We start from the raw sequence: 26631 nt of genomic DNA on the forward strand, positions 1-26631 counted from the left end.
TCATGTTTATTTCCGCTGCGTAGTACCTATAATTCCCTACAACAGCATCATGGTGGCATATAACAACAAGAAGTATTACATTGACATTATTAAAACAAAGCCCTCTCATGCAATCAGTATAATCGAGACAGACTGTGAGGTGGACTTTGCCCCTCCTCTTGATTATAAAGAGCCTAAAAGACCTGCAATATCTGCTCTTGGCAAGGCACAGCTCAAGTTTTGCACAATAACTTTACTCTCTTTTCCTTAGTTAGGTATCAAATAGTTCTTCATGTTTTGTCCACTAATTAGAAATGCATAAATAAATTGAACTATTAGCCAATGGTAGGAGCTACTTGATGAGAATCATGAAACAGCAGTAATGCCATTGAAGCAATTATTTTGTATTATTTGGTTAACATATTGTGAATGAGCTTGGTCCCTTTAAAATTTTCCTAATAACAATGATTTTGTTGTTCATCTATACAAGTAGCTTAAAACAATATCAAATCTCTTTGTTGTTGTCTTCTTGATTTTCTTTGAGACACTTATAGCTTAAGCGAATTTGGTTAACATATGGTGAATATTGGTTTGTTTCTTTTCTTTATGTTAGGATTATTAATTCTATTTTTAAAGAAAGAGGAATTAAGGTTACAAATACCCCTGTTGTTTTGATTGATGAAGTTGCAGATTTGTCGATTGGGCTTAGCTTGCTGTATTGCTTTGCTTTGGTGTTAATTCTATGATTGTTGGGTTATTAATTCTATGATTGTGTTGAAGTGGGATTGATTTGCTTTGGTGTAATTTGAGTAGAAAGGAACTAATTTCAAAGTGGATTTTAAAATAGGTTTTGATTATATTGTTTGGGGGTGGTAATTTGAGTAGAAAGGGAGCCAGTATCACATTGAATTGTTATGCTTGGTGTAATTTGGCTCTCTTGAAATTGAATTGGTTATGCTTTGGTATAATTTGAGTTGATTAAATGCCAATATCACATTCAATTTGGGCTATCATCTTATTGTTATTTACACGTGTTAATGACGCATTTTGAAATTTTGTTAGCTCTGTTGATTTTTCTATTGAGTTTTGTAGAAATTACAGTAATTTGAGATAAGATACTAATTCTTGCTACTTCAGTTTTTGGTAAAAAAAAAATAAATAAAAATTATTTTGCTGAATTCGCTATACGTAAATCATTGGGTGAATTTGCTGACTTAGCTAGTGTCGCCCTGCCGAGGCTACCGTTGCAGCTACTGCTGCCCTGCCGAGCCTGCTGCTGCAGCTAGCCTGGCAAGGTTGCAGCTACTGTTGCCCTGCCAAGGCTGCTGTTGCAGCATCCCTAGCAAGGCTGCAACTGCTACTACTTTGCCAAGGCTACTTGTTATGCTTGATTATTAATCTATAACCTTTGAGGAAAGCAAAGTAATGGATGGAGGAGGGGGAGGTGGGTTATAGGAAAGGCTGAATAAAAAATTAGGTTGGTCCTTTCTCCATGTTAAGAATCTTTTAGAATATGAAAATGTATTTTGCCAAGGCTTTTCTTCTCGGTCTTCCTCACTGCATGTATATATGGTTGAATTTAAGGTAGTATTGCTCTGCTTGTTGTCTTTGATTAATACACACTTAGAGATCTCTTATCTTTGTTTGTTGATGCAGGTGGCTGTGGGAAGATGTTATCTATACGCAAGGCTGCTGCTGCCTCGCCAAGGCTCGCTGCTGCAGTTGCTGCCTCGCCAAGGCTCGCTGCTGCAGTTGCTGCCTCGCCAGGTGTTACATTGGTGATTTGGTGTGACTTGTATTTAACAGACTTGTATTTTTTTTTTTTGGACCAAAATTGTAATATTACAACTTTTTTTAATGAAAATATGTAAGTTTATATATATGTTAGTGTTTATATATTAATTTAATTGAAAAAAATGCAAATTTTTTTTTATTTTTTTTGGCCATTATTGGCACCGGTTTTGAACAGGAACCGGTGCCAAAAACCCCTTTAAAAAAAGCGGGAATAGGTTTTTGCCACCGGTTAACCGGTGGCTTTGTATCTGACTATTGCCACCCCCCAAATGCCCACCGGTTCAAAACCGGTGGCATAGGGGGTTTTGAACCGGTGGCCAAATGCTATTTTCGCCTAGTGCATTCTCCATCAAATATACGATTTCATAGCAAACTCATCAACAAAAAGTTGGCCAAATTACAAATCATACAATAATGACTATTAGTGTTTGAGTTAGGGATAGTTTAGTTCAACTCCAATCAGTTGAGTGCAGTTCAGTTCCCATCACTTTAGTTCAGTTTATTTCAGCTTAGCTAAGATATGTTGGCAGATAATTAAGAAACATAAAGAAAAAAAATAAATGGTTATTAAATAACCATGCATTACCATTGAAAATTAAAGGTGTTTCCAAATATAGGGAAAAATAACTAATGGTAATAAATATTGCAGGCTAAATTTTAAATGGCTTAGGTTGTTTTAGGAAAACTATAAATTGAGCATTTCCTTCATTTGTATGTAATATTTTCAAGAGAAAATCTGAGAGAAGAAAAATAACTCAGAGAAAAGAGGGGTTGTGTTTTTTGCACTTTGGTATAAATAGACATTTTGTTTATGTAATTTATTTCTCCCTCAAATTTGATTAAATAGAAAATTTGCATTATTTTCTTAACAATTGGTATCAAGAGCTTGGTTGACAATTAGTCTACATTACGATAAAAATAAAAACGATCCTAAAAGAAAAAGTCAAATTTGAGTGGGAGAAATGGTTGCAGACAAAGGAGAAGTTAAACTTGAAAAATTCGATGGTAAAGATTTCGGATTTTGGAAAATGCAGATTGAAGATTATTTATACCAGAAAAAACTCTATCAACCTCTGGAAGAGAAAAAGCCAGATGGCATACAAGAAGCAGAATGGAAGCTTTTAGATAGACAAGCACTCGGAGTTATTCGATTGACGTTATCACGCAATGTGGCGTTTAACATTGCAAAGGAAACCACAACGGCAGGTCACATGAAAGCTCTCTCTAATATGTATGAGAAGCCATCAGCCTCCAATAAAGTTCATTTGATGAGGCGGTTGTTTAGTTTGAGGATGTCGGAAGGTGGATCGGTAGCTCAACACCTTAATGAACTCAATTCTGTCACAACCCAATTGAGTTCTGTTGAAATCAAATTTGATGATGAAGTATTAGCGTTAATACTTTTATCTTCCCTGCCAGATAGTCGGAATGCTACAGTCACAGCTGTGAGTAGCTCATCGGGAAATAACAAGTTGAAGTTTGATGACGTTCGTGATCTGGTTCTTAGTGAGGAGATTCGACGAAGAGAATCAGGTGAATCTTCATCCTCTTCAGTATTGCATACAGAGTCAAGAGGAAGAAATTTAATCAGAAGGAATGAACGCGGAAGATCAAACTATCGAGGACAATCCAGAGATAGGAGGTCAAAATCCAGGAATCCAAATAATTTCCAAAACTCAAAGACTGTGGAGTGTTGGAATTGTGGAAAGATTGGGCACTATAAAAATCAGTGCAAGGGAACACCAAAAGGCAAAGAAGTGAAGGCAGAGGCAAATGTCACTTCTACCGGAGAAGGTGATGATGCGTTGATATGCTCATTGGAGAGCAAAGAAGAGTCTTGGGTATTAGACTCTAGAGCATCGTTCCATGCTACTTCTAATAAAAACTTTTTTGAGAAGTATGTCCATAGAAACCTTGGACAGGTATACCTTGGTGATGACCAACCTTGTGATATTGTTGGTCAAGGTAATGCCAAAATTAAGTTAAATGGGTCAGCTTGGGAGCTGAAGGATGTCAAACATGTTCCCGACCTAAGAAAGAACTTGATCTCAGTTGGGCAGTTGGCTCGTGAAGGTTACACTATAATCTTTCAAGGTGATAATTGGAAGAATTCAAAGGGAGCAATGATAGTTGCTCATGGTAAAAAGAATGGTACTCTCTATTTGACAGCTGGAGCGTGTTATTCGATTGCAGTTGCAACAGAGAATGAAAATTCCAAGTTATGGCACCAAAGACTTGGTCACATGAGTGAGAAAGGAATGAAGATCATGCATTCAATTGGAAAACTCCCTAGTCTAAAATCTGTGAATTTAGACATGTGTGAAGAATGCATACTTGGAAAGCAGAAGAGGGTAAGCTTTCAGACATATGGAAGAACTCCAATGAAAGAAAAATTGGAGCTTGTTCATTCTGATGTGTGGGGACCAACAACCACCCAGTCTATAGGTGGAAAACAGTACTTTGTGACTTTTATTGATGATCACTCTAGGAAAGTATGGGTTTACTTTCTAAAATACAAGTCCGAAGTGTTTGAAGTTTTCAGGATATGGAAAGCTAGGGTTGAAAATGAAACAGGTCTGAAGATCAAAAGATTCAGGTCCGACAATGGCGGAGAATATGAGGACACCAAATTCAAGAAGTTTTGCTACGAGCATGGTATTAAGATGGAAAGAACTGTGCCAGGTACGCCTTAGCATAATGGCATAGCTGAGCGGATGAACCGAACATTGACAGAAAGAGCCAGAAGCATTCGTATACAGTCAGGTCTACCAAAACAATTCTGGGCAGAAGCAGTCAATACAGCAGCTTACTTGATCAATCGAGGACCATCAACCCAGTGGCGGATCCAGGATTTTCAAGATAGTGTGTCACCATCAATTATTGATCATTTGTGAAAGTACAATTTGTCACATCCCATCATCGTCCACCGACCGCATAAAATATCAAAATATAGTCAAAGCTTGAATAATGAACAAAAAAATACATAAAAAGTTCATTTCATAAAGTAATTCAAATTCATATTACAACTAAAAAAGTACTAATTTTATTACAATTGCTCTCGACGAGTTTTCATATTTTGATAACGATGTACAATATCATCCATGCTAACATTGTAAAACAAATCTCTTTCTAGATAAGTAATCAAACAATCATTCAACATTTGATCTCCCATGCTATTACGCAATTTATCTTTTACTTGCGTCATTCCAGAAAATACTCTTTCTACACTTGCCGTTGCAACGGGAAGAATCAACACTAACTTCAAAAGTAAGTAGACTCGATCATGAGTTTCAAACTTTCCCGTCTCAACAAGTTTCGTAGAAAGTTCACTTAGACTTTTCAAATTCCAAAATCTCTCATCATTTCGAACATCAACAATGAAATTTTCAAGTGAATGTTCAAAAAATAATAACTCAGAGCTTGAAAATTCATCGGGATAAAATTTGGCAAGTTGAACTAACTTTCTTTTGTCAAAAGAATGAAACCGATTTGCAGGATTAAAGCAAGACATACACACAAGTAATTCATTACTTACCTCGGGAAATCGATTTTCAAGTTCTTGTAATTGAAGATCAATGACACTTAGGAAGACTTCAACTCTAAAATGATGAAGATTAGTCACTTGTGGACCTTTACCTCTATACATTCTTCTCCCAGGAACAATATACTGCCCCTCCATGTTTGGAACCTCAATGTCATATTTAGCCATAAAAGAAGTGACTTTTTCCATATGTGAATCCCATCCTTCATCTCTTAACTTTTGCAAATTAGTCTTGGTTACATCAACCATGACCATTGCATTGACAATATCTTGATCATGTTTTTGCAATGCCACATTCAACGCATTTGTAATTCCAAATATATCAACCATCAAGTGTGCCACAAACACAAAATCAAATGACATCAACAAGTGTGTAATAGATTGTGCTTTATTCGAATCAAGTGTATCAGATACTTCTGCAATGGAATCAAGTGACAAAAGTATTGAAGGATATAAATCAAGCACATTCAAAATGGTTTTAAAATGAGATCCCCAACGAGTATCACAAGGTCTACATAAGCCACATTCTTGATTTAAACCAGTTCCCAATTCAATTTCACCCAAGGACAATGCTTCTACAACCCCTTGACGTTGTTTTTCTCGAAGAAATTGTCTCCTCTTAGGTGAACCTCCCACAAAGTTCAAGAGAGGTGCAAGTACATCAATAAAAAGCCAACCACAATCTGAGTTTTTCTTAGCAAGAGCAACTTGTGTCAATTGAAGTTGGTGAGCAAAGCAATGAACAAAGTATGCTTGAGAACATTCATTCAAAATTAGAGTTTTAAGGCCATTGATTGAACCTTGCATATTACTTGCCCCATCATAACCCTGACCTCGAACTTGAGAGAAAGTTAAAGAGTGTTCCATGAGTAATGACTCAATAGCAGCTTTTAGAGTCAAAGAACTAGTATTAGGAACATGCACAATACCAAGAAAACGCTCACACACTTCCCCCTTTTTATTAACAAATCTCAAGCAAAGTGCCATTTGTTCCTTATCGGAAACATCGGCAGATTCATCAGCAAGAATAGCAAAAAATCCACCATCAAGTTCTTCCAATATTGCTTTAGTTGTTTCTTTTGCACAAGCATTGATTATATCTTTTTGGATACTTGGAGAAGTAAGTTGACAATTACCGGGGGCCATTTTAAAAACAACTTTGGAATACTCAAAATCATGGTTTGAAAGAAGAGTTAATAATGAAAGAAAGTTACCTCTAGACAATGAACTTTCCTTTTCATCATGACCACGAAAAGGAAACCCTTGGAACAATAGCCATCTGATGGTTTCAATTGAAGCTTCCAATCTCTTACGATAGGCACTCATGGTTTCCGCCGTTTGTTTTGATAAAGCGGTGGCAATGCTACTCATTTGATTCACGAATAAATTCATAGCAATCACAGCATTATTGTGAGCACTCTTGTGTCCACCAACATGCTTTACAATTGTGTTTCTTCTATTCCAATATCTGAAACCTCCATTAACAAAAGCATCGACTCCTGCTGTGTTACTATCCTTAAATAGATAGCAAATGAAACAAAAGGCAGCATCTTTCTCAACACTATACTCAAGCCATGTTGGCCAAGTATCAAACCATTTAACACAAAATCGACGTTTTTTCGGCCCAAAATTTGTTTGAGGAAACGCATGATCTTTAGGTTGACATGGCTTTCTTTGAATGTATGTTCTCCGCACTAAATCCCTATCATCGGGATGAAAATCACACATCCTTCTTCTTTTTCCGGGGTCTTGTGGAAGATTAATAATATCAAGTGCACTTAATCTTCCTTCACCAATTTGAGCACTAGGATCCGAACCACCTTGGTAAGAATATTGTCCATCTTCATTTTGAGGGAAATTGTGAGAGGGGGAAGAATTTTGTTCACTTGCATGATGTGAAGAAGTATTTGGTTCACTTTCTTGGGAATTTTGTTCATTTTCTTGTAGTGGAGGATTTGGTTCACGTTCTTGAGAAGGTAAATCATTTTGTGGAGGAGGAGGATTTAGATTAGGCACTTTTTTAGTAAAAAAACTTGAAATGTCTCGAGTTGTTTTTCTTTTCATTCTGAAATTGAAGTTAAAGGGTGAATGAGATAAATCAATCTAAATGTTTGACTTATCCAAATTTCCCACAATGATAACCAACAAGAAAACTACTTTACACCACGATAAAGATGTATAAGCATAACATTTCTATTAATCCAACTATCACAAAAATATCATATAATCAAAAACAGAATCAATGAACATTGTAAGAAATTTCATACAAACAACTACCACCCATTTTCGTTAACCTTTCTTTTATAAAGTCAAATTATTATTAATCCATCATACTCTCTAATTACTTTTTTTCTACCAACAAATCAACATCAACAAGTTATAAAACATGACTAAATCAACTAGTGTAAAGGGTTTGTCACAGGTAAAGTTGGCCTCTTTGAGTCTTTGATAACCAATTTTGCCCAATTTCACAGCCACCCCCTCCCCTTGACCCCTTCCCTGCACCACCACCGAAACCAGTAAGGCAGACAGTGAGACAGGAAGTAAGCCAGTAAACCACCCTAATTCCCTAAAATAGCACAATTTACACAAATACACAATAGTTATAGGCTTATAGAACTACAATTAAATACACGGTTAACAAAAATAAATATACAAATACAAGTACGATTAACCCCCATTTCAATTTCTACTTCCATTAACAAAAAATTCGTACACCATTTGTCAAATTGTCAAGAGTAAAGAGTTCAAGATCTAACCTGGCTGTAGGCAGTAGGCTGCTTCAATGAAGGAGCGAAGCTCAGCGTGAGGCGTGACTCAGAGCCTCTGAAAGAGTGAAAGTACGAAGCCCCTTCAATGGAGAATTTCGACCCTGCAATTATCAACTCATTTATCAACCCACAATTATCAAAATTCGAATGATTGACTCAATTATCAACCCACAATTACCAAAATTTGAAGAACCCTAAATAATTACAGAAAAAGAACTTAAACAAGATCTAACCTTTGACTCCTTTGAGATTGCTTCGGTGGAGAAGAAAAAGCTCAAACGCCCCTTCAATGGAGTTTTTGCGAGTAGCCGACTAGCCGAGTATGCTTGAATGCTTGAAGCTTCAATTCTTCAATGGAGCCATGGAGGAGAGAGTAGAGAGAGAGAGAGAGGGGATTAGGGGAAGCGTGGCTGTGTTGTAAGGGAATTAGGGGTTCTGGGTCTTTGGCCTTTGGGAGTGGAAAGATGCGTGAGTGAGTGTAATTGTTTTTTTTTTTTTTTTCAAAATTAATAGTGTGTCACGGGACCCACTATGACACTAAGTGGGTCCGCCCCTGCATCAACCCCATTGGAGTACCAATTACCAGAGGAGGTATGGAGCGGCAAAGAGATCAAATTGTCGCACTTAAAGGTATTTGGTTGTGTAGCTTATGTGCACATTAGTGATTAAGGCAGAAATAAGCTTGATCCTAAATCAAAAGTTTGCACTTTTATCAGTTATGGCGAAGATGAGTTCGGATATCGCATTTGGGATGATGAAAGCAAAAAGATTATTCGTTCAAGAGATGTAATTTTCAATGAGAGAGTCATGTACAAAGATAGGCATAAAATTGAGAGTTATGAAACAAATCAAAAAGAATCTACATTCATTGATGAAGATTATGTCCCAGACAGTACGATGCAAGAGTACACTATCATAAGTACTCCGCAACAAGAAGAACAGACTGTACAGGGCAGTACATCGCAATCAAATGACATACAACAACCTTCTTGTCCAACTCCTACCCTAAGAAGGAGTACTCGACCACATGTGCCTAATAGAAAATATATGAATTATTTGTTATTAACTGATGATGGGGAACCAGAAGATTATTATGAAGCATCCCAGACCAGAGATGCTAGCAAGTGGGGGCTTGCAATGAAAGATGAAATGCAATCCCTGATTTCAAACCAGACATGGGAACTAACTGAGTTACCCATAGGTAAGAAGGCCCTTCATAACAAATGGATATATCGAGCAAAAAAGGAGCACGATGATTCCAAGAGGTATAAGGCTCGACTAGTTGTCAAAGGTTTTCAACAGAAAGAAGGAGTTGATTATAATGAGATATTCGCTCCTGTTGTGAAACTCAATACCATTAGAACAGTGTTGAGTATTGTTGCAATTGAAGATCTTTATCTCGAGCAGTTAGATGTGAAGACTGCATTTCTTCATGGAGATCTTGATGAAGAAATATACATGCACCAGCCAGAAGGTTTTATAAAAAGTAGGAAAGAGCAGATGGTATGCAAACTTAAGAAAAGTTTATACGGGCTAAAACAAGCCCCAAGACAATGGTACAAAAAGTTTGATAACTTCATGCACAAGGAAGATTTCCAGAAGTGCAACGCTGACCACTGTTGCTACTTCAAGAGATATCAATCCAGTTATATCATCCTATTACTTTATGTTGATGATATGTTAATAGCAGGTTCTGATATGAATGATATTATAAAGTTGAAGCATCAATTGTCAAAGGAATTTGACATGAAGGACTTGGGTCCAACAAAGAAGATTTTAGGAATGCAAATCACAAGAGATAAGCAGAGAGGCACTTTGCAGTTATCACAATCAGAGTACATCAAACGTGTTCTTCAGAGATTTAATATGGGTGATGCTAAGCCTGTTAGTACACCGTTGGCGAGTCATTTTCGTCTATCAAAGGATCAGTCCCCTCAGACACATGAAGATAAAGAATATATGGCCAAGGTTCCTTATGCCTCGGCTATTGGAAGTTTGATGTATGCAATGGTTTGTACAAGACCAGATATTGGACATGCAGTGGGAGTTGTAAGCAGGTTTATGTCCAATCCAGGAAAAGTCCATTGGGAAGCTGTTAAATGGATTTTGAGGTATTTACGAGGTACAATTAATAAGTGTTTGTACTTTGGTAAAGGTGAATTGAAAATACAAGGTTACGTTGATGCAGACTTTGGCGGTGAAGTCGATAATAGAAAGAGCACAACGGGTTATGTATTTACAGTTGGAAATACAGCCGTAAGTTGGATGTCCCAACTACAAAAGATTGTTGCTTTATCCACTACAGAAGCTGAGTATGTGGCAGTGACCGAAGCTAGTAAAGAGACGATATGGCTTCAAGGTTTGTTAGATGAGCTGAGGTTCAAACAAGTGAATAGTATTTTGTATAGCGATAGTCAGAGTGCTATACATTTAGCAAAGAATTCGGCGTTTCACTCAAGAACAAAGCACATCGGTATTCGTTATCACTTTATCAGGTCTCTTCTAGAAGATGAAGTGTTAACTCTTAAAAAGATTCTTGGCAGTAAGAATCCAGCAGATATGTTAACGAAAACAGTGACGATTGACAAATTGAAATTGTGCTCAACATCAATTGGTCTTAAAATGACAGAAGACTAGTTGAGGTTCTACTCCTTGGTGTGAAGACAGATTGAAATCAGTCTTCAAGTGGGAGATTGTTGGCAGATAATTAAGAAACATAAAGAAAAAAAATAAATGGTTATTAAATAACCATGCATTACCATTGAAAATTAAAGGTGTTTCCAAATATAGGGAAAAATAACTAATGGTAATAAATATTGCAGGCTAAATTTTAAATGGCTTAGGTTGTTTTAGGAAAACTATAAATTGAGCATTTCCTTCATTTGTATGTAATATTTTCAAGAGAAAATCTGAGAGAAGAAAAAAATAACTCAGAGAAAAGAGGGGTTGTGTTTTTTGCACTTTGGTATAAATAGACATTTTGTTTATGTAATTTATTTCTCCCTCAAATTTGATTAAATAGAAAATTTGCATTATTTTCTTAACAAGATAATCAAAACATTCCCTTAGTCCTTTTATGTATAGGAAATAATAAAAATCATACTATATAGATGCTTCGGATAGGTGGACATATATATAATTGACTCGTATTTTATGTCTAGGAAATAATCGTACATATATAATTGTGTATCCATCTTTTAATTAATTTATATACACGACTCAAATGTGAAAAGGCTCATTTGCACCTCCTAATAGCTGGTCATGACATTTCCGCATGTATGTACGGTTAAAACCAAGTGGGCAAACTTAAGTAATGTGAAGTCTCTCTCTATACAACTATACATAGTATTCTTATTGCTTCGACCAGAAATAGTATTCAAAATTGTGACCTAACATACAAATATACTCTTGTCAAAGCATATAATATAATTTTTCAAAAATATAAATCATAAACTTATAAGAAAAACGACGACCCTAACAAATTGTGATGAACTTATGCATGCATGCAGCTAAGAAATGGATTATGCTAAATGGTCCCATTAATAACAGGCAATTAAATGATTGTATAATACTTCCTCCGTTTTTATTTAGTTGTAACACACCACCCCTTTGACATGTATGTTAAGGAAGATATTAGACTGGGTAAACGGATAAATTAATTTACAAAATTTTAACACCTATAAAAAGAAAGGGTAATTGCTACGGTTTAAATTTCATAGCTTAATTCATTCGTTTACCTAGTTTAATCACCTCATCGATAAACATGATAAAAAGTGTGTTGAAGTATAGAAGTATGAAGCTAAGGTTGGAATTTTGGAGCACAAGAATTGAAAAAATTATAGTTCAATGTGAAGTCTCTCTCTTTCTCCTAAAATTACCAATTTAGATCACAATTTTGATATGCATAATTAATAACACCTGCTATTTGTAAAATTATATATTGCTGTTCATTAGAGATTTGGACCTACCTCCTATATTCTTATACAAGCATATAAGTATTTAAGGTACTTTAATTAATAATGAACAAAAATAATAGACCTTTCTTAGCATATATCTGATCTGGTGGTCCTATTTGTAGGCTATATCAAATAATTGTTGAGTAAATTAAATCATGTATGTGTTGGGAGACATAAAGTTTATCATATTATTGCATATATTACTGGTAAATATAATATAATATAAGTACGTACAATTTTAAGAGCCACACCCCATTGATATCCTATATCAACCAAGTTATGTTGATATAGTGACAGTCTCGTAATAAGATCAAACTTTTTGTGAAATCTACAAGTTTGGTAGTGGATTGCTGACGGGGACTCCGTTGAAACTATTTTTTAATTAAAATCTTTTAACGGTACATATGTTGACGGTAAAAGTTACGGTTCTTCTCTACTTTATGGATTTTCCAGATTGATGAGGAGAGAGAATTTCAATTTGGTGGTGGTCATAAGAGGAAATTATGGTTGTCGGCGGTCTCTACCATCGTCTTTCAAACATTCAAATCAAACCAATACTTGTATTTCCGTCTCAAATCGCAACAGTATATCGCTTTACCCTTGGAGTTCAGGATAGAGATTATGGCAAATTTCGACATGGAAGACTAAGTGTAGATCCTTGGAACCGGAATATCAAGGTAAGAAATTGATGCTGAAGTTTGTTGTCCTTAATTAGCAAGTTTAGTTAAATGTTAAGAGATATACTTAGGAACCAAACACAATTACACATATAGTATTTTCCCCTGCTTCAAATTGAAAAAATTAAAAACACAAATACATTGTCTCCGCAATGCATATAATCCACCAATTGCAGAATGGAATAACACCTTAAATATAATTCACCAACACATGAAACGAAGAATACCTTAATTTGCCAAAACGGTATAACACGTGAATTCATTTCTATTCCAAATTTGTCCTTACTTTAACACGTGAATAGACGAAAATGGCCCTATATCAACGCGCTTCATTGATATCGGATATCAATTTGGATTTGCTCCAATTTTAACTACGGTCTAACAGTTTTTGCAGTGGTATTATTTCTAATTACGTATTTAAAAATTTGATAACTATTGAATTAACCTAAGAATTATTATATTTTGTTAATCCTATATATTATGGTGTATTTCATTTGCTGTATAATACATAGTACCTCGTAAGTACGATAACTCATAAATAATACTAATTTCTTATTGTTTGCACCATTTAGAGTATGTTCTCTTCAACTTAATTAAAGCTCAGTTCAATTCCAATAAGTTCATTTCAATTCTGCTCCAATCATTTCAGTTCAGTTTAGTGAATCAAAAGTTCAGAACAAACCCTTAATTTAAAAAATTCTCATAAAAAATGAGTCCACGATTCTAACAAAAAGAAATTAACGGAGTTGTACATACATACATCGTACCCCGAAATTCTTACAAGTAAAGAAATTTTGAGAGTGGCAAAAATGTGGTATAGAAATGTAGAAGAAGGAAAAGAAAAATCCAAGGAAAGATAGATATGGCATGCAAGCATCAGCGTTATGATGAGTACAAATGCATGCCATGTCATGCCAATGTATACTTACTTACAATTTGCATGGCATATATAGTGAATTAGTAGTGATAGTACTAAGCATATCATTGGACTATTGAGTATTTTTTTCTTGTCATTCTCCAACTGACACCCTTTTCGGTCCCACGCGCCTTACTATATACCCAATTTAACCACTCATTCAAACACCTAATACCTCCGCTTTTTTAATTGACATAGTTTGACTTTTACACTAACACATTATATTTTGATTCGATTTTGTGATTTGTGGATACAATAAAATATAATCACGTGAGATCTTGTTTGAATTGTATCTGTGTATCTCAGTGTATATTTTATTAATATCCGTTTTATTTTTATTTTTTTTATAATTTTACAATGTTGATAAATAGAGATAAAAGCTTTAAAAGCATGTGTTGACAAGCATGATAATAAAAAGGTGTCAACTAAATAAAAACGGAGGTGGTATAATAAATTCTCCTTTCTAAATTATTTTCAAGATATTTATACTCGTATATATTATTATACATACATCTCGGTATATTATGTTTGAAGCAAATAAGTTAAATATACTAATCAAGGAGTATTATTTGATCGAGTGGAAGTGATTTGTCATCTCACAGCTTGCCTGTGTACTCTAATCGGATATGCCCTGTGAGGGGCTCCAATTCGATAGAACGCCTTCTTTTTACCTAAAAAATAAATAAAGTAAAAAAATAAATAAATAATACAACCTCTGTTAATTTTAATGCGCAACTTTAAAGTATTATTTGTAGCATATAAAAATATTCTAAAATTGATAAAAAAATTAACGAAGGCAGTATTATATTTGATTGATATACTTCTTGTCAATACCCAAATTTACCATTAGTAAGTGCAGTACTTTAGGTACACAGCAGTACAGCACATTATTATTGTATACTACGTATACAACAAGTATGCAAGAAGTTGAAAGCTTTTCAAGCTAGCTTCAACTATCCGTCTATCCCATATTTTAAATTGTTATTACTAATACCATTATAAAGTACGGAGTTGATTTGAGTATTTGCATGTTTTGTTGACATTAAAAAAATTAAAAAAATGTAAAATTAAAAATAATTCTTAATAATTAAAGTGATAGTAAGCGAATAAAATCAGAATTAATTTTCTGCTAAACTTTTCATTGTATTGACTTCTAATCTGCCCTCCAACTTAATCCATCTTTAGAATGATCATATTAATTCTATTTTTAAATTTATGATTAGCTCTATTTTTATTATACTATTTTTAAGATAAGGAGAATTCTTTTGCAAGTAGGGAGAAAATTAGGAATTTCACTTAGGTTATATTCTCTTCATCTTAATTTCAGTTCAGTTAAGTTCCTAATTTTCTTATTACATAAAATATTCATTTCATCTCTATTCAATTTAGTTCAGTTCATTTCAGTAAATCAGAACAAACGCTTAGTTAGGGTGAGAATCGAACCCCTCTTCCAGGGATAGGAGGGCCTCTTTTAAGGGCTTGTTCTAATTTACCGAATTGAGCTAAGATGAATAATTGAACTGAACAGTTTATAAACGAAGGAAATTAGAAATTAAACTGAACTTAAATTAAGCCGAAGAAACCTGGCTCTAACCCCTAAGCCAACCTTGTTTTATTTTATACAAAGTACTTATATATGTATGCTTTTTTAAAAAAAATATTATTTCTAATATAATACAGTAATTTCCCAATTGAAAATATGAGAAATTAATTATAAGGTGGTTAGAGGTCAGAATTAAAGGGAGTGGGATTTGACATAGAAATGAACATGCAAAATTAGAGAAACAATGAATCCAAGAGTTGTGACATCATGAATTAATAAGGCATGCAGAGAAATCTGAATAAATGGAGAGACTGAGAGAGTTTTTAAGAAATAATTCAACGAATAAGCCATACATGCACATATTAATATTAATATTTTAATAGAAATTCAACTAGTGTGTACAGAGTTCTGAGGTAAGACTGAGCTCATTCACTGTAACTGTATATATAACAACAAAATAAGTTTGTCAGATTTTTTAAGTTGTGAAGATTTGGAGATAAAGACGATTTTTAGATGACGTCAATCTTCTTTTTTACCGTATACTGTGCTTTCAATTTTTTCGATAATTTGGAAGCCGTGTCTTCTTTGCATTACATTCTAATTTTTTTTATTTCCTTATATAATTTATTTATTGAAAAATTTGTACAGTAAAAAAGATTTTTTATATCTACTATTTTTGTGAGAAACCACCTTTTCGAAAAAAAACTGATAAAAAAAAATTAAAAATAGAATTTTATTTGTGAGAAGGGACCTTTATCCGAAAAGTGAATGTTAATCAAAGAAACTGGTGTTGACCACCACGAAATGGCAGCCACAACTCAGCTCACTCTTCCACAAAACCCCCTTCCCCCGACCCTTTCACGACAGCTTTGAAGTAGCATACATGTTTAATTGTTTATTAAATGATTGTACTAGTAATATAACTAAGGCTATGTTCTCATCAGATTATTTTTAATTCAGTTCATTTCAGTTCAACTCTAATAAATTCAATTCAGCTCAATTTAATTAATGAGAACAAACCCTTGTATTATACATTAATTTATGATTTACATACCATACCATTACAAAGACTTAAATTTTAGTTAAACATGCATGATATCATATGAAAGTTAAGACTCCAATTTTTAATTACGCTTTCATATGAAATCACACATAATCCAAGCAAATCTCTTTTAAATTTGGGGTCAAAATAAAGTAAATTACAAATTTACGTAATAGTACTTCATATGCATGCTGATCTTTAAAGGTCCAAGGATCAACGTTATGTTTTGTCAATGTCACAACAAAGAGGACAAATAATTTTGCATAGATTTGAAAAGGTTGGACCTCAATTTCTATAACATTCTTTTTTTCCAATTTGGGAAGATACAATCTAAGTTGCATTGGACCGGATCTAAACTAACCGAATCTAACACTCTTCCGTGCTAAACCTAGTAGAATCAAATACGTAAGAATTAATAGATGGGCTATTAAACACATAATTTATAATTAGCCATAAATTTATTAGCAACTAGCTAGATTAGTAGAATAATAATGTTAGTTTTTCTTTCACATAGTTATAACAATTTTGTTTTATGTTTATTCATGCATGCTAGCAACTCTAATCCCTTCCGCCATACCTAAAGGTCTAACTACCCTATGATTGCTATGCTATGCTATTATACTATTATATACTCCGGTGTAAAGAATCGAGTACTTATTACTTATTAGAGGATCAACTTAAAGTTATCATATTTAATTTTATGACGATTCTCAGGGCTTATTCTGTAGTGCTTAATTTTAATTCACTTCACTCTAGTTTCTAATTTTCTTCTCCCATAAACAATTTATTTCAACTCCATTAAGTTCATTTTAGTTCAATTCAGCTCAATTCAGTAAATCGAAACATACCCACAATCCAGATGTTTTAGTTAAACTAATATGTAATAAGTGTTTCAGTTAACTATGACATTAATTTTAAAAACAAAACAGGAATACATGTAAGATAATATTGGATCGTTCTTGTAAGTGGTTCGCTACACATAAACAACTTAGGGTCTATTTTGTCCAGCTAAATTTCAGTTCAATTTAGTTCAATTCAGCTTCAATTAATTTAGTTCGGTTCAGTTCATTTCAGATCCTAATTTCCTCATTTCATAAACAATTGATTTCAGCTCTATTCAGTTCAGTTCCAATCAGTTCAGTTCAACTGTTATCAATAAATCAGGCCCTTAGTGCATGACCCACCAATTAATCCCATGCATATCATTAGGATTAATATATAATAACCTAATTTAAGGTAGATTATATTGTTGATGGTATGAATGTATGCATGATTGGTTGGCGGCAGTGAGTATAAGATGAGTAGTGTAGTGAGAGTGGGGGTGAGTAATGGCATCATGAAAACGTCATTGATGGAGAAAGAAGAGTGTTAGTACGAAAAACAAAAGGGACGAAATGAAGAAAGGATGATAAATAAGTCAGAGGCCCATCATTGTCTCAATAATATAATCAGATTGCATGTGAGAATGACACTATTACATACATACATACATATACTTCTGTTCTGTGAATACATACAATAATAATACTGTATATATATGTGAAGAGAGATGCTCTACTTACACTGACTCATTCGATGGAGTTGCTCAGTGACTCAGTCAGTCAGTCAGTCCTACATACATACTGATTACCTTGTGAAGTTGTGAGTCCTCCCTTCACTTCATTCCATCCCTTAATTAGGGCCTTAAGTTGCTTAGCTTGCTTCATTTTAATCTTTGTTTTTCTCTTTTATATTCCTAGCTCTCTATGTACTTGGACCATGTTTTGGCCATGGTGCTACTGTATCTGTTTGTGAACATGGGACCATATATTGGGCTCCGGGCTAGTTAGATTTTCTAAGAAGTTTGTTGACTTACCACATCAGTATCAAAGAAATTTATGATCGTACCAGTCCTGCACCATGTTCCTTCAGATACTTAAGGGGAAGGGGATAGGGTAACTAATTAAGGGCATGTTCTGATTTACTAAACTGAACCGAACTGAACTGATTGGAGCTGAACTGAACTTAAATGAATTTTTTATGAGAGAAGAAAATTAGAAGTTGAGCTGAGCTGAACCGAACTGAACTAAATACAGCTGAAATGAATTTTCATGAGAGAAGGAAATTAGGAGCTAAATTGAATTAAACTGATTGAAATTAAACTGAATTGAATTAAAATTAAGGTGAAAAAAACAAACTCTAGGGATTTTTGTTTCCAAACTCTGCGTTCTTATAACCTCAAGATTACAAGATAATTACTCACCAATTACATCAAACCTTAGCTTGTTTGACATAGTGAAGTCCTATAGATCCAATTCAACTACAAGTAAATGGTTAACCGAATTAACCGCCAATAAAAAGTAGCCATACATATAAACTGCATGCAAACGTAAGCTCCTCGTGGTAGTACCAAATTTAGGATCTTTATCTCATATTTTGCAGCTTTTACTAGTGGTAAAACTACACCAAGAATAGCCAACAAATATGTTTATTTTTCAACTTTTTTATTTTTTATTTTAACAAAAGGAAGAGAGAATTTCCCAAGCTTTGAGGCAAACTTTAAAAACTGGCACTAACTGCAGGAAGCAATGCCTTAAAAAGGAGATATTTGCGTCATAAAAAAATCTTACTCTGAAAAGCTTCACTTTTGTTACTTGCAATAATTTCATACACATATTTACGAAGTATTGCTTTCTCAAAATTATTGGAAACTTATTATAGTATTATTAATATATCGTCCCTTGACCATTATGTATGTAGTTGCGGCCCATCTTTAGGACCTTGGTATACTTCATTTACTCATATATACAATCAATTGGAGTTAGTTTTATTATAGCTCAATGCATGATAAATTTGTTATTTATTCTATGATTTTGGTTGGATAGTAGACACATATATTTGGATGAGTGTTAAAATAAAATTTGTAATTAAAAACTGGTTTCATTTATTGAACTAAACTGATTGGAGCTAAATTGAACTGAACTGAACTAAATATCTTATGAGAGAAGGAAATTGAGAACTGAACTAAACTGAAATTAAGCTGAAGAGAACAGGGCCTTAGTTGTTGGAAGTGAGATTTCTACACTTCATTTATATATGGATAACAAAGTAGATTCATATTTGTTAAGAGGCTTACGGATTTGAGAATTATGTATGCTATGGTTAGACCATAGAAATTCTATGAATTCTTAATAATAAGCTAAAGTGTTAACGTTTGACTAGCTTTAATCTCCGAAATTTTCTTTCAACATTTACTTTAATTTGTCTACATGGTATGCTAGTTTAATTTTGATATACATAAAATAGTATCCATCTAATTTAAAGGCTACAAATAAGCCAAATATAGGTTAGTTAAGGGCCGCCACAAGGATGCTACGTACTTGTAGTTTTTATTCATTTTTAACACCTCTACCGTTGAGAATTATTGTAGAACGTCTGCTACATACATTATTTAATTTGTATATCATGATGATGATTAGATAGTCATAAAGTAATACCCACATAAAATTCTCCATCCTAGTACAAAGACATTGATATATAGCTCATCAATTAGCTAGCTAATGTAATAGTCATCTAGCTCTAGCACCTGACAAACACATTAATAGTCTAATTAACTATAGGAATTTGTTTACAAATCAAAGTTAAACACAACATAGTCTTGTGGATCTTCAAAGTCCAAGTGCACTAGCTAGCTTAGTAATCATCAATCAAATGAAAAGGTAGCAAAAATAAGACTGATTTCTTAGGAAAATCAAACCTAGGATAGTAGCTAGAAATGACATTGAAAACGTTAGTTAGTTGCATTTAGATCCACAACATACAATAGATAGATATGTAGGTGTTTGTTGCAATAATAATAGTACAATTAATAGAGTACAAGTTAAGTCCAAATTTAAAGAGTTATAGGTAGAACCGTAGAAGCATGCAGTACATTTTTTAGGCATCTGCCAGTTCATTCAATGATCTTTAATTTAAAGCCTTGACTTTGATACAGACATCCGTAGACCACGCACGCATGATGCAATTCAACATTGTACTTTATCCAAGATATTCAATGCCAAAAAAAAAAAAAAAAAATAAATAAATAAATAAAGGGTAATGTTATATGTAGCCCTAAGGGCTATATATAAGTATTAAATATACTCTTGGAAATGATATAAAATTAAGAATTCATGACAAAAACACGCGTAAATCAGTGTAATTAGTGTTCATATTTTTATGATTTCTTAACTTTTTACGATTTTCAAGTGAAAATTTAATACTTATATGTAGCCCTAAGGGCTATGTATAACATTTTCCATAAATAAATAAATAAATAAGTGGGTAATACTTTGTGTGAATTGTGTCTAATGAAATATAAATTCTCCATGCTTATTTAACTTGACAATGGTCAAATTATTTAGTAGTGTATGCATTGATTAGTGTGTTAATTTTGACCATTTCAGTAGTTATTGTGCGGATACTGGGAAATAATTTAGTACTTGAACAAGATATACCAATATGTTTAAGGGTATGTTCTCATTGATTGAACTGAGTTGAGCTTAATTGAACTGAACTGAACTTATTAAAGCTGAACTGAACTGAACTTATTAGATATGAACTGAACTGAACTTATTAGAGTTGAACTGAACTGAACTTAAAGAACTGTTCTCTTACATTGAAATTCAGTTCAGCTCAGTTCAGTTCAGCTCCTAATTTCCTTCTCTTTTATAATATTCAGTTCAGTTCAGTTCAACTCAGCTCAATTCAGTTCAGCTCAGCTCAGTTCAGTCAATGAGAACAGACCCTAAGTACAGTAAATTTTTTATGATTAGAGCTTTTTTCTAACAAGATATGAAGTATATTATTATTATTATTATTATTATATAAATGACGTTTTACATGTGGAAGTAATTTTTTGGTATTAGAGCTACTTTTTAACAGGATATATGGATATAAATGACATTTTACATGTGGAAGCAAAACTTTTAAGATTAGAATTATTTTCTAAAATTGATCCTAACATAATTGATTTATATAGATTGAACTCATAAATGGATATTTACCACAATAATAGAAATTCTACTAATAGTAATTCCTAGTAAGCAAGATTAGGTCAAGACTTCTAACTTTGGGGATAGAAGATTATGTGCAATAAAGGATGTGGACTAGAAAAACGCGAGAAATATTCTCGAATCTAGGTAGTGGAGTAGAAACATGAAACACAAAAATCATTTTCGAATATTGACACAAAGCATGCAATTGAAAGGATCTAAAAATGCATTAACGTGTTCATTTAACATAAGATTCTACTAAAACAAGTTGAGAAATATGTCACAAAAATTGTAACTTTTCCCTTTTTAAACACAAGTGAAGACTGAAGAGAGGCAAATGTGGAAGCAAATCAATAATGTACAAAGGAAGGTTAGGAATTAGAAAGATTTGGTTCATAATTGGATTATTGCTTAATGCAAGTTGAGAAATATGTGTTACCAAAAATGTCGTTTTTTCACATTTTAACATCACCATAGAGGAGTAGATTAATACACAAAGGAAGCAGTAGCAATAAGGTACATACTTAGACTATTGCTTAATGTAAGTAGAGAAATTACAAAAAAACGTCGCTTTTCACATTGTATCATTCATACGATCATTTTCAATTCAGTTCAGCTCTAATTAGTTCAGTTCAACTCTAATAAGTACAGTTCAATTCAGCTCAATTTAGGGTTTGTTCTCTTACGTTGAAATTCAGTTCAGTTCAGTTCCAAAAAGGCACGTTTTAATTAACATTGCTATAGAGGCAGATCGATGCATAAGGAAAGGGGCATGTAATTAGATTGCTTAGTGCAAGGGTTTGTTGATCATCTTCATTTAATTATACTTTGTACTTCTTTATAATGCTTTTACAAAGCTTAATTATTTGAATTATTTAAGGTCCAATAAATGTGCAAGAAGTAATTAAAAGAAAAATATGCAATTTCTGTGAAAATCTTATATTACATTGCTAAGCAAAACAAACTAAAAACCTACACTAATCCAAAGATGTACATCAGCCTTTGCAAAATTGGATGAATTTACAAGACACCAATTAAAATTGACTAACTCCCAAAAAAAAATAAAAAAATAAAAAGCCAAATTATACCACTCAAAATTTAAACACTTTATTTCCTCAAATTATTTTTTCTTTTTTTTTTTGTTATACTTTTCTCAAAACCCTCGCTCATTTCCTACAACTAGTACTAGCCTTGTTGAAAATTTATTTACTGAACAATAAATCATGACCGTTGATTCCATTGATGAGCAATATCTTGAGCAACTTTAACAGCGTCCGATGCAGTCCCCAACAAACCCCTTCTCGTGAATCCAACCGTATACAATCCTTTCCCTCCTTTCCATCCATTTGGAAATGCCACTTTTGGCATCCCATCATCACTAAAAAACTCACAATCCTGCATTTCATAACATAACACACACACAATTAATATCTCACTTAATTAACATCGTTAAACTGATGATTGAAATTCAAGATTGATTTAATATTTTATCAGTCACGACTCACGAATATTATAGTAATTTACGACACCTTGCTAGGGTGTACGTAACTGCAATTTTAATTTACGTGTAACATGTACAAAAAATGTTACAATTAACAATTTTAACCCTAAAATCGGACAATTACAAAAATAGGCAAGTAGCAAAAGGGCAAAAAGAACAGTCTCAAATTTCCCCTTTTTTTTATCTAAAAAATAATAATTTCACCTTAGGGATGGGAGAATTAAGAGATCCCAAGATGAAAGGTACACATCATAGGAGAATTTAACCAGATTTTCATTTTTATTGTTTTTTTGTATGAAAAAAATTCCCCTAGTAGAGGAAAATTTTGTCTTAATTAAAGAGTATATGGTATAATACAAATATGCAGTGTCTGAATTTCCCCCGTTGTTCTAAGATAGAGAGGAAAATAACGTTTTGTAGGGTACTGTCACAAGAAAGAAAGCGATAGATGAGGATGAGAATAAGGATAAAAATGCACAAAACAATAAAAAAAATTAACACATTTAATTTCCCCGATTCTATTTACATACGAATACTTATAACGAAATAGGACAAGTAAATTGAGACACGCTAAGTAGAAAAATATGAGCCGGGTATATGGCGAGACAGAGGGAGTACACTGTACAAGTAATAAGAGAATTTTACCTTGAGCCAAAAGGGCACATTGCTCTTATATCCAGTTGCCAAGATTATGGAATCAAATTCTCTCTCTTGACCATCTATAAATTTGGCCCCATTCTTTGTAATCTCTTTCACTCCTTCCATCACCTATAAAATAAAATATTTTTATTAATAAAACAAAAAATTATTAGCATGAAAATAACACGTCATAACTACTTTAAAACTAATTTTTCATCCTTTTGTACGAGTAGTATTTAAGCCCGTGCGATACACATATTAAAACATACTAGTACTTGGTATGGAGTAATGAAAATAATTAGTGTGTAGTACCTCAATATTTCCTGATTTGATTAACGAAAGTGCACCCACGTCAAGCACCGGGGTCTTCCCGGTGGCATTCTTAAGCTCAATCGGACCGGTTTTTGGCCGTCGTAGGCCTAACCGGTCCGTGTTACCTAAGGTAAGATTCGCCACTAATAATAGAAACTTGTCTACTAATCTCAAAGGTAGCCACTTTAGTAAAGCCATTGCAACACCAAATGTTGAGAAGCCAAACATTTCCCTTGGCAAAACATGCACCTACAAATTTACACCAACAAACAACAATTAGTATGCCAAACTACAACTTTATTATAGCATATAAAACATTATAATATCAAATGGGTTACAATTTTATTTTTTTTAATTAAGATATGTACACAATTTTTAAATAAGGAGCATCAAAATTCAAAATGTAATACTTGTATATATGCAATTTCAAAGCAAAAAAAGATGGTTGCTTTAATTTCATGGACCATATAATCAAGATAAGGTTTTTTTCTTCTTTTTGGCCAAAATACACTCTATAACATTTGAAGCATAACAATATTATTATGATTTAATAGTACAATTTATACAATAATCTCAAAGACATAATAATTTAACACAACCAAAGGAAAATAATCACATTTAAAAAACACATTCAATGCAAACTCAAATAAGTCAACCAGTCAAACCCCATAAAATATTTTTCAAAATATTAAAAAAAAATTCATTTTACAGACTAAAAATTTAATTTTAATTTTTCTAGAGAGAGAAAGTTGATATTTTTTAGAGAGAGAAAGGGCTTACAGAGTTTCTAACCACCATGAAAGGCATAGCATTGTATCTACAAAGGTCCATACTAACTTCCATACCAGAATTTCCACACCCAATTACCAAAACCCTTTGATTTTTAAACTCAATTCCAGATTTATACAAACTAGTATGCAAAAATTTCCCCTGAAATTTCTCAATTCCTTGAATTTCAGGTATCAAAGGCTCTGCATTTTCACCAGTTGCAATAATCACCCATTTCGAAATGTACTCGATATCTTTAATCTTCAATCGCCATACCCTAGTATCTGTATCGAAACCGGCACTCTCAACTTCTTGATTGAAAACAGGGGAGATTTTGAAGAATGCAGCATATGCTTCCATGTATGAAATAAACTGTTTTTTTGAAGGGTATTTTGGGTAATCTTTGGGAAACCCCATTAATGGAAGCTCACAAAATTTTCTTGGTAAATGAAGTTTGAGACGATCATATGTTTTTTGCTGCCATAATGAAGCAATGCAATCTGATCTTTCAAGGATTAATGAAGGAATCCCCTGTTTTCGTAAACACGCCGCGACAGCTAAGCCTGAAGGCCCTGCTCCGACTATTATAGGACCATGAAATTCCACCATTTTTGTTGCTAATTTTGTAGTTTCATCTTCTTCACTTTTACAATTCATTTTTGTGTGAATTGGGTTGCTCTGTTTTTTAATCACCCTTAATTTTCAATTAAAATGCTCTGTTTTTGGGGGAAATAACAGAGTAAGGCGTGAAGATTAAGGTGAAAGATTTGGGCTTTTTGTGTGTTTTTGTTTGTGATTTTCTCTCACTAGATTTTTAGAGTGAGAGTGAGAGGGAAATTGAAGTTTTTTTCTTGGGAAGATTTGAGGAGAGAGTGAAGAGGTATAAATACATATTTATACTATGTATTTATAATTTTTTTTATTATGCCTTGGATTTTCAAATAAACATTTTTTTTTCTTTCTTTTGCCTTGTTATAAGTATATTCCACTTTCATTTTAAGAATGTGTGACTCAAGCTCCATTTTTTGTTATTGGGAAGCTAAAGAGGTAAAGAGATCTTCAAACCAAATCTTATGTTAGCCTTAAGTAGTTAAATCACTTAAGTGTGGTCACATCCCTCATAGGTTAGTACAAATGTGTGTGAGTGTGTTACACTATTTGAGCTCTAACTTACCTACTTGTTGTGCTTACGGGCATAAATCTTGGTTATATACGACTTTAAGTTATGAAACTATGTTTATTTAGACACGGTTCATCAGTTATAAAATTTGTGCTTCTATATGTATCAAGAAGGGATTATACTACTTTATAGAGTGTATGTAATTTTTTTTTCTTCATAAATTATGAAATTATCATAAGTTATCTTTGTCATTTTACGATTGTAATTAATAGATGTGTAGTTGTGTAGTATTCTTATGTATAAACAACTAATATAAACTTCTTTAATTGGCTAAAGCTTTAAACCATGTTATCCAAGAGATTAAGTTTCGTGTACATTATTGTGTCGCTGTAACAATCCATTCTTGCTACATAGGCTTCAAGGACTCTATGTGATGCCAATCTACCATGCATGCAACATGCTGCATAGCTTCGGGAATAAACTAAAATTGTTGCATGTGCGTGTGAAAAAGCCCAAATATAGGCCCATTTTTGAAAATGAAACTTATCAAACCCTCAAAGAGAATAATTTGATAACAAGATAGCAAAATTACCGATGTACATTGTAAAAGTCCTCTTTTGTGTTAAAAATTACATTGTACTCCGTAAAAGTTAAGTAAATACGAAGATCATTAGCAAATTGAAAACAGTTTCTTTTGAAGTTTTGAGGTAGTAGAAAGAAAGCTATGCGAGATTAAGAAGTATTATTTGTACAAAATTTGCTTGACAAAATTTGATCTAAAACTATTGTAACTATAAACTATTTGGTAAGGATTATATGCTGATCACTATTTTAAAATTGTTGTCAAACACGCCCCATAATACGTTGTTTAGAGCTTGATTGAATCGGTCTATCCTTGAGTCAAACGACTAAAATATACTTTGTATATGAGTATTTGGCACTAATATTCATCAATTTACGTATGCATGTCATGTAAATTGACACAAGAGAAAGAGAGATGAAATAGATGCGATGAATGATGGCAAATTAATTGACAAAGCACAGTTCTAAAATACCATGC

At 33.2% G+C, this 26631-nt stretch overlaps 2 protein-coding genes across 2 annotated transcripts; both read right to left on the reverse strand.

The window, feature by feature from the left end:
- Positions 1-4462: 4462 nt before the first annotated feature.
- Positions 4463-7378, reverse strand: LOC110722966 (zinc finger MYM-type protein 1-like). Its single transcript, XM_021902237.1, has 2 exons — positions 4865-7378; positions 4463-4552 (listed from the first exon to the last, which is right to left on the reverse strand). Exons 1-2 carry the CDS (start codon positions 7376-7378, stop codon positions 4463-4465), a joined length of 2604 nt encoding a protein of 867 aa, XP_021757929.1.
- Positions 7379-22014: 14636 nt separating this feature from the next.
- Positions 22015-25852, reverse strand: LOC110722933 (probable indole-3-pyruvate monooxygenase YUCCA4). The gene is made up of 4 exons (XM_021902210.1): positions 24464-25852; positions 23684-23932; positions 23378-23500; positions 22015-22626 (listed from the first exon to the last, which is right to left on the reverse strand). The coding sequence occupies exons 1-4, from the start codon at positions 25106-25108 to the stop codon at positions 22453-22455; spliced, it is 1191 nt and encodes a 396-aa protein (XP_021757902.1). The 5' UTR covers positions 25109-25852; the 3' UTR covers positions 22015-22452.
- Positions 25853-26631: the final 779 nt, after the last annotated feature.

Source organism: Chenopodium quinoa, unplaced genomic scaffold (genome assembly GCF_001683475.1).
Source record: "Chenopodium quinoa cultivar QQ74 unplaced genomic scaffold, ASM168347v1, whole genome shotgun sequence".
Taxonomy (NCBI): Eukaryota; Viridiplantae; Streptophyta; class Magnoliopsida; order Caryophyllales; family Amaranthaceae; genus Chenopodium; species Chenopodium quinoa.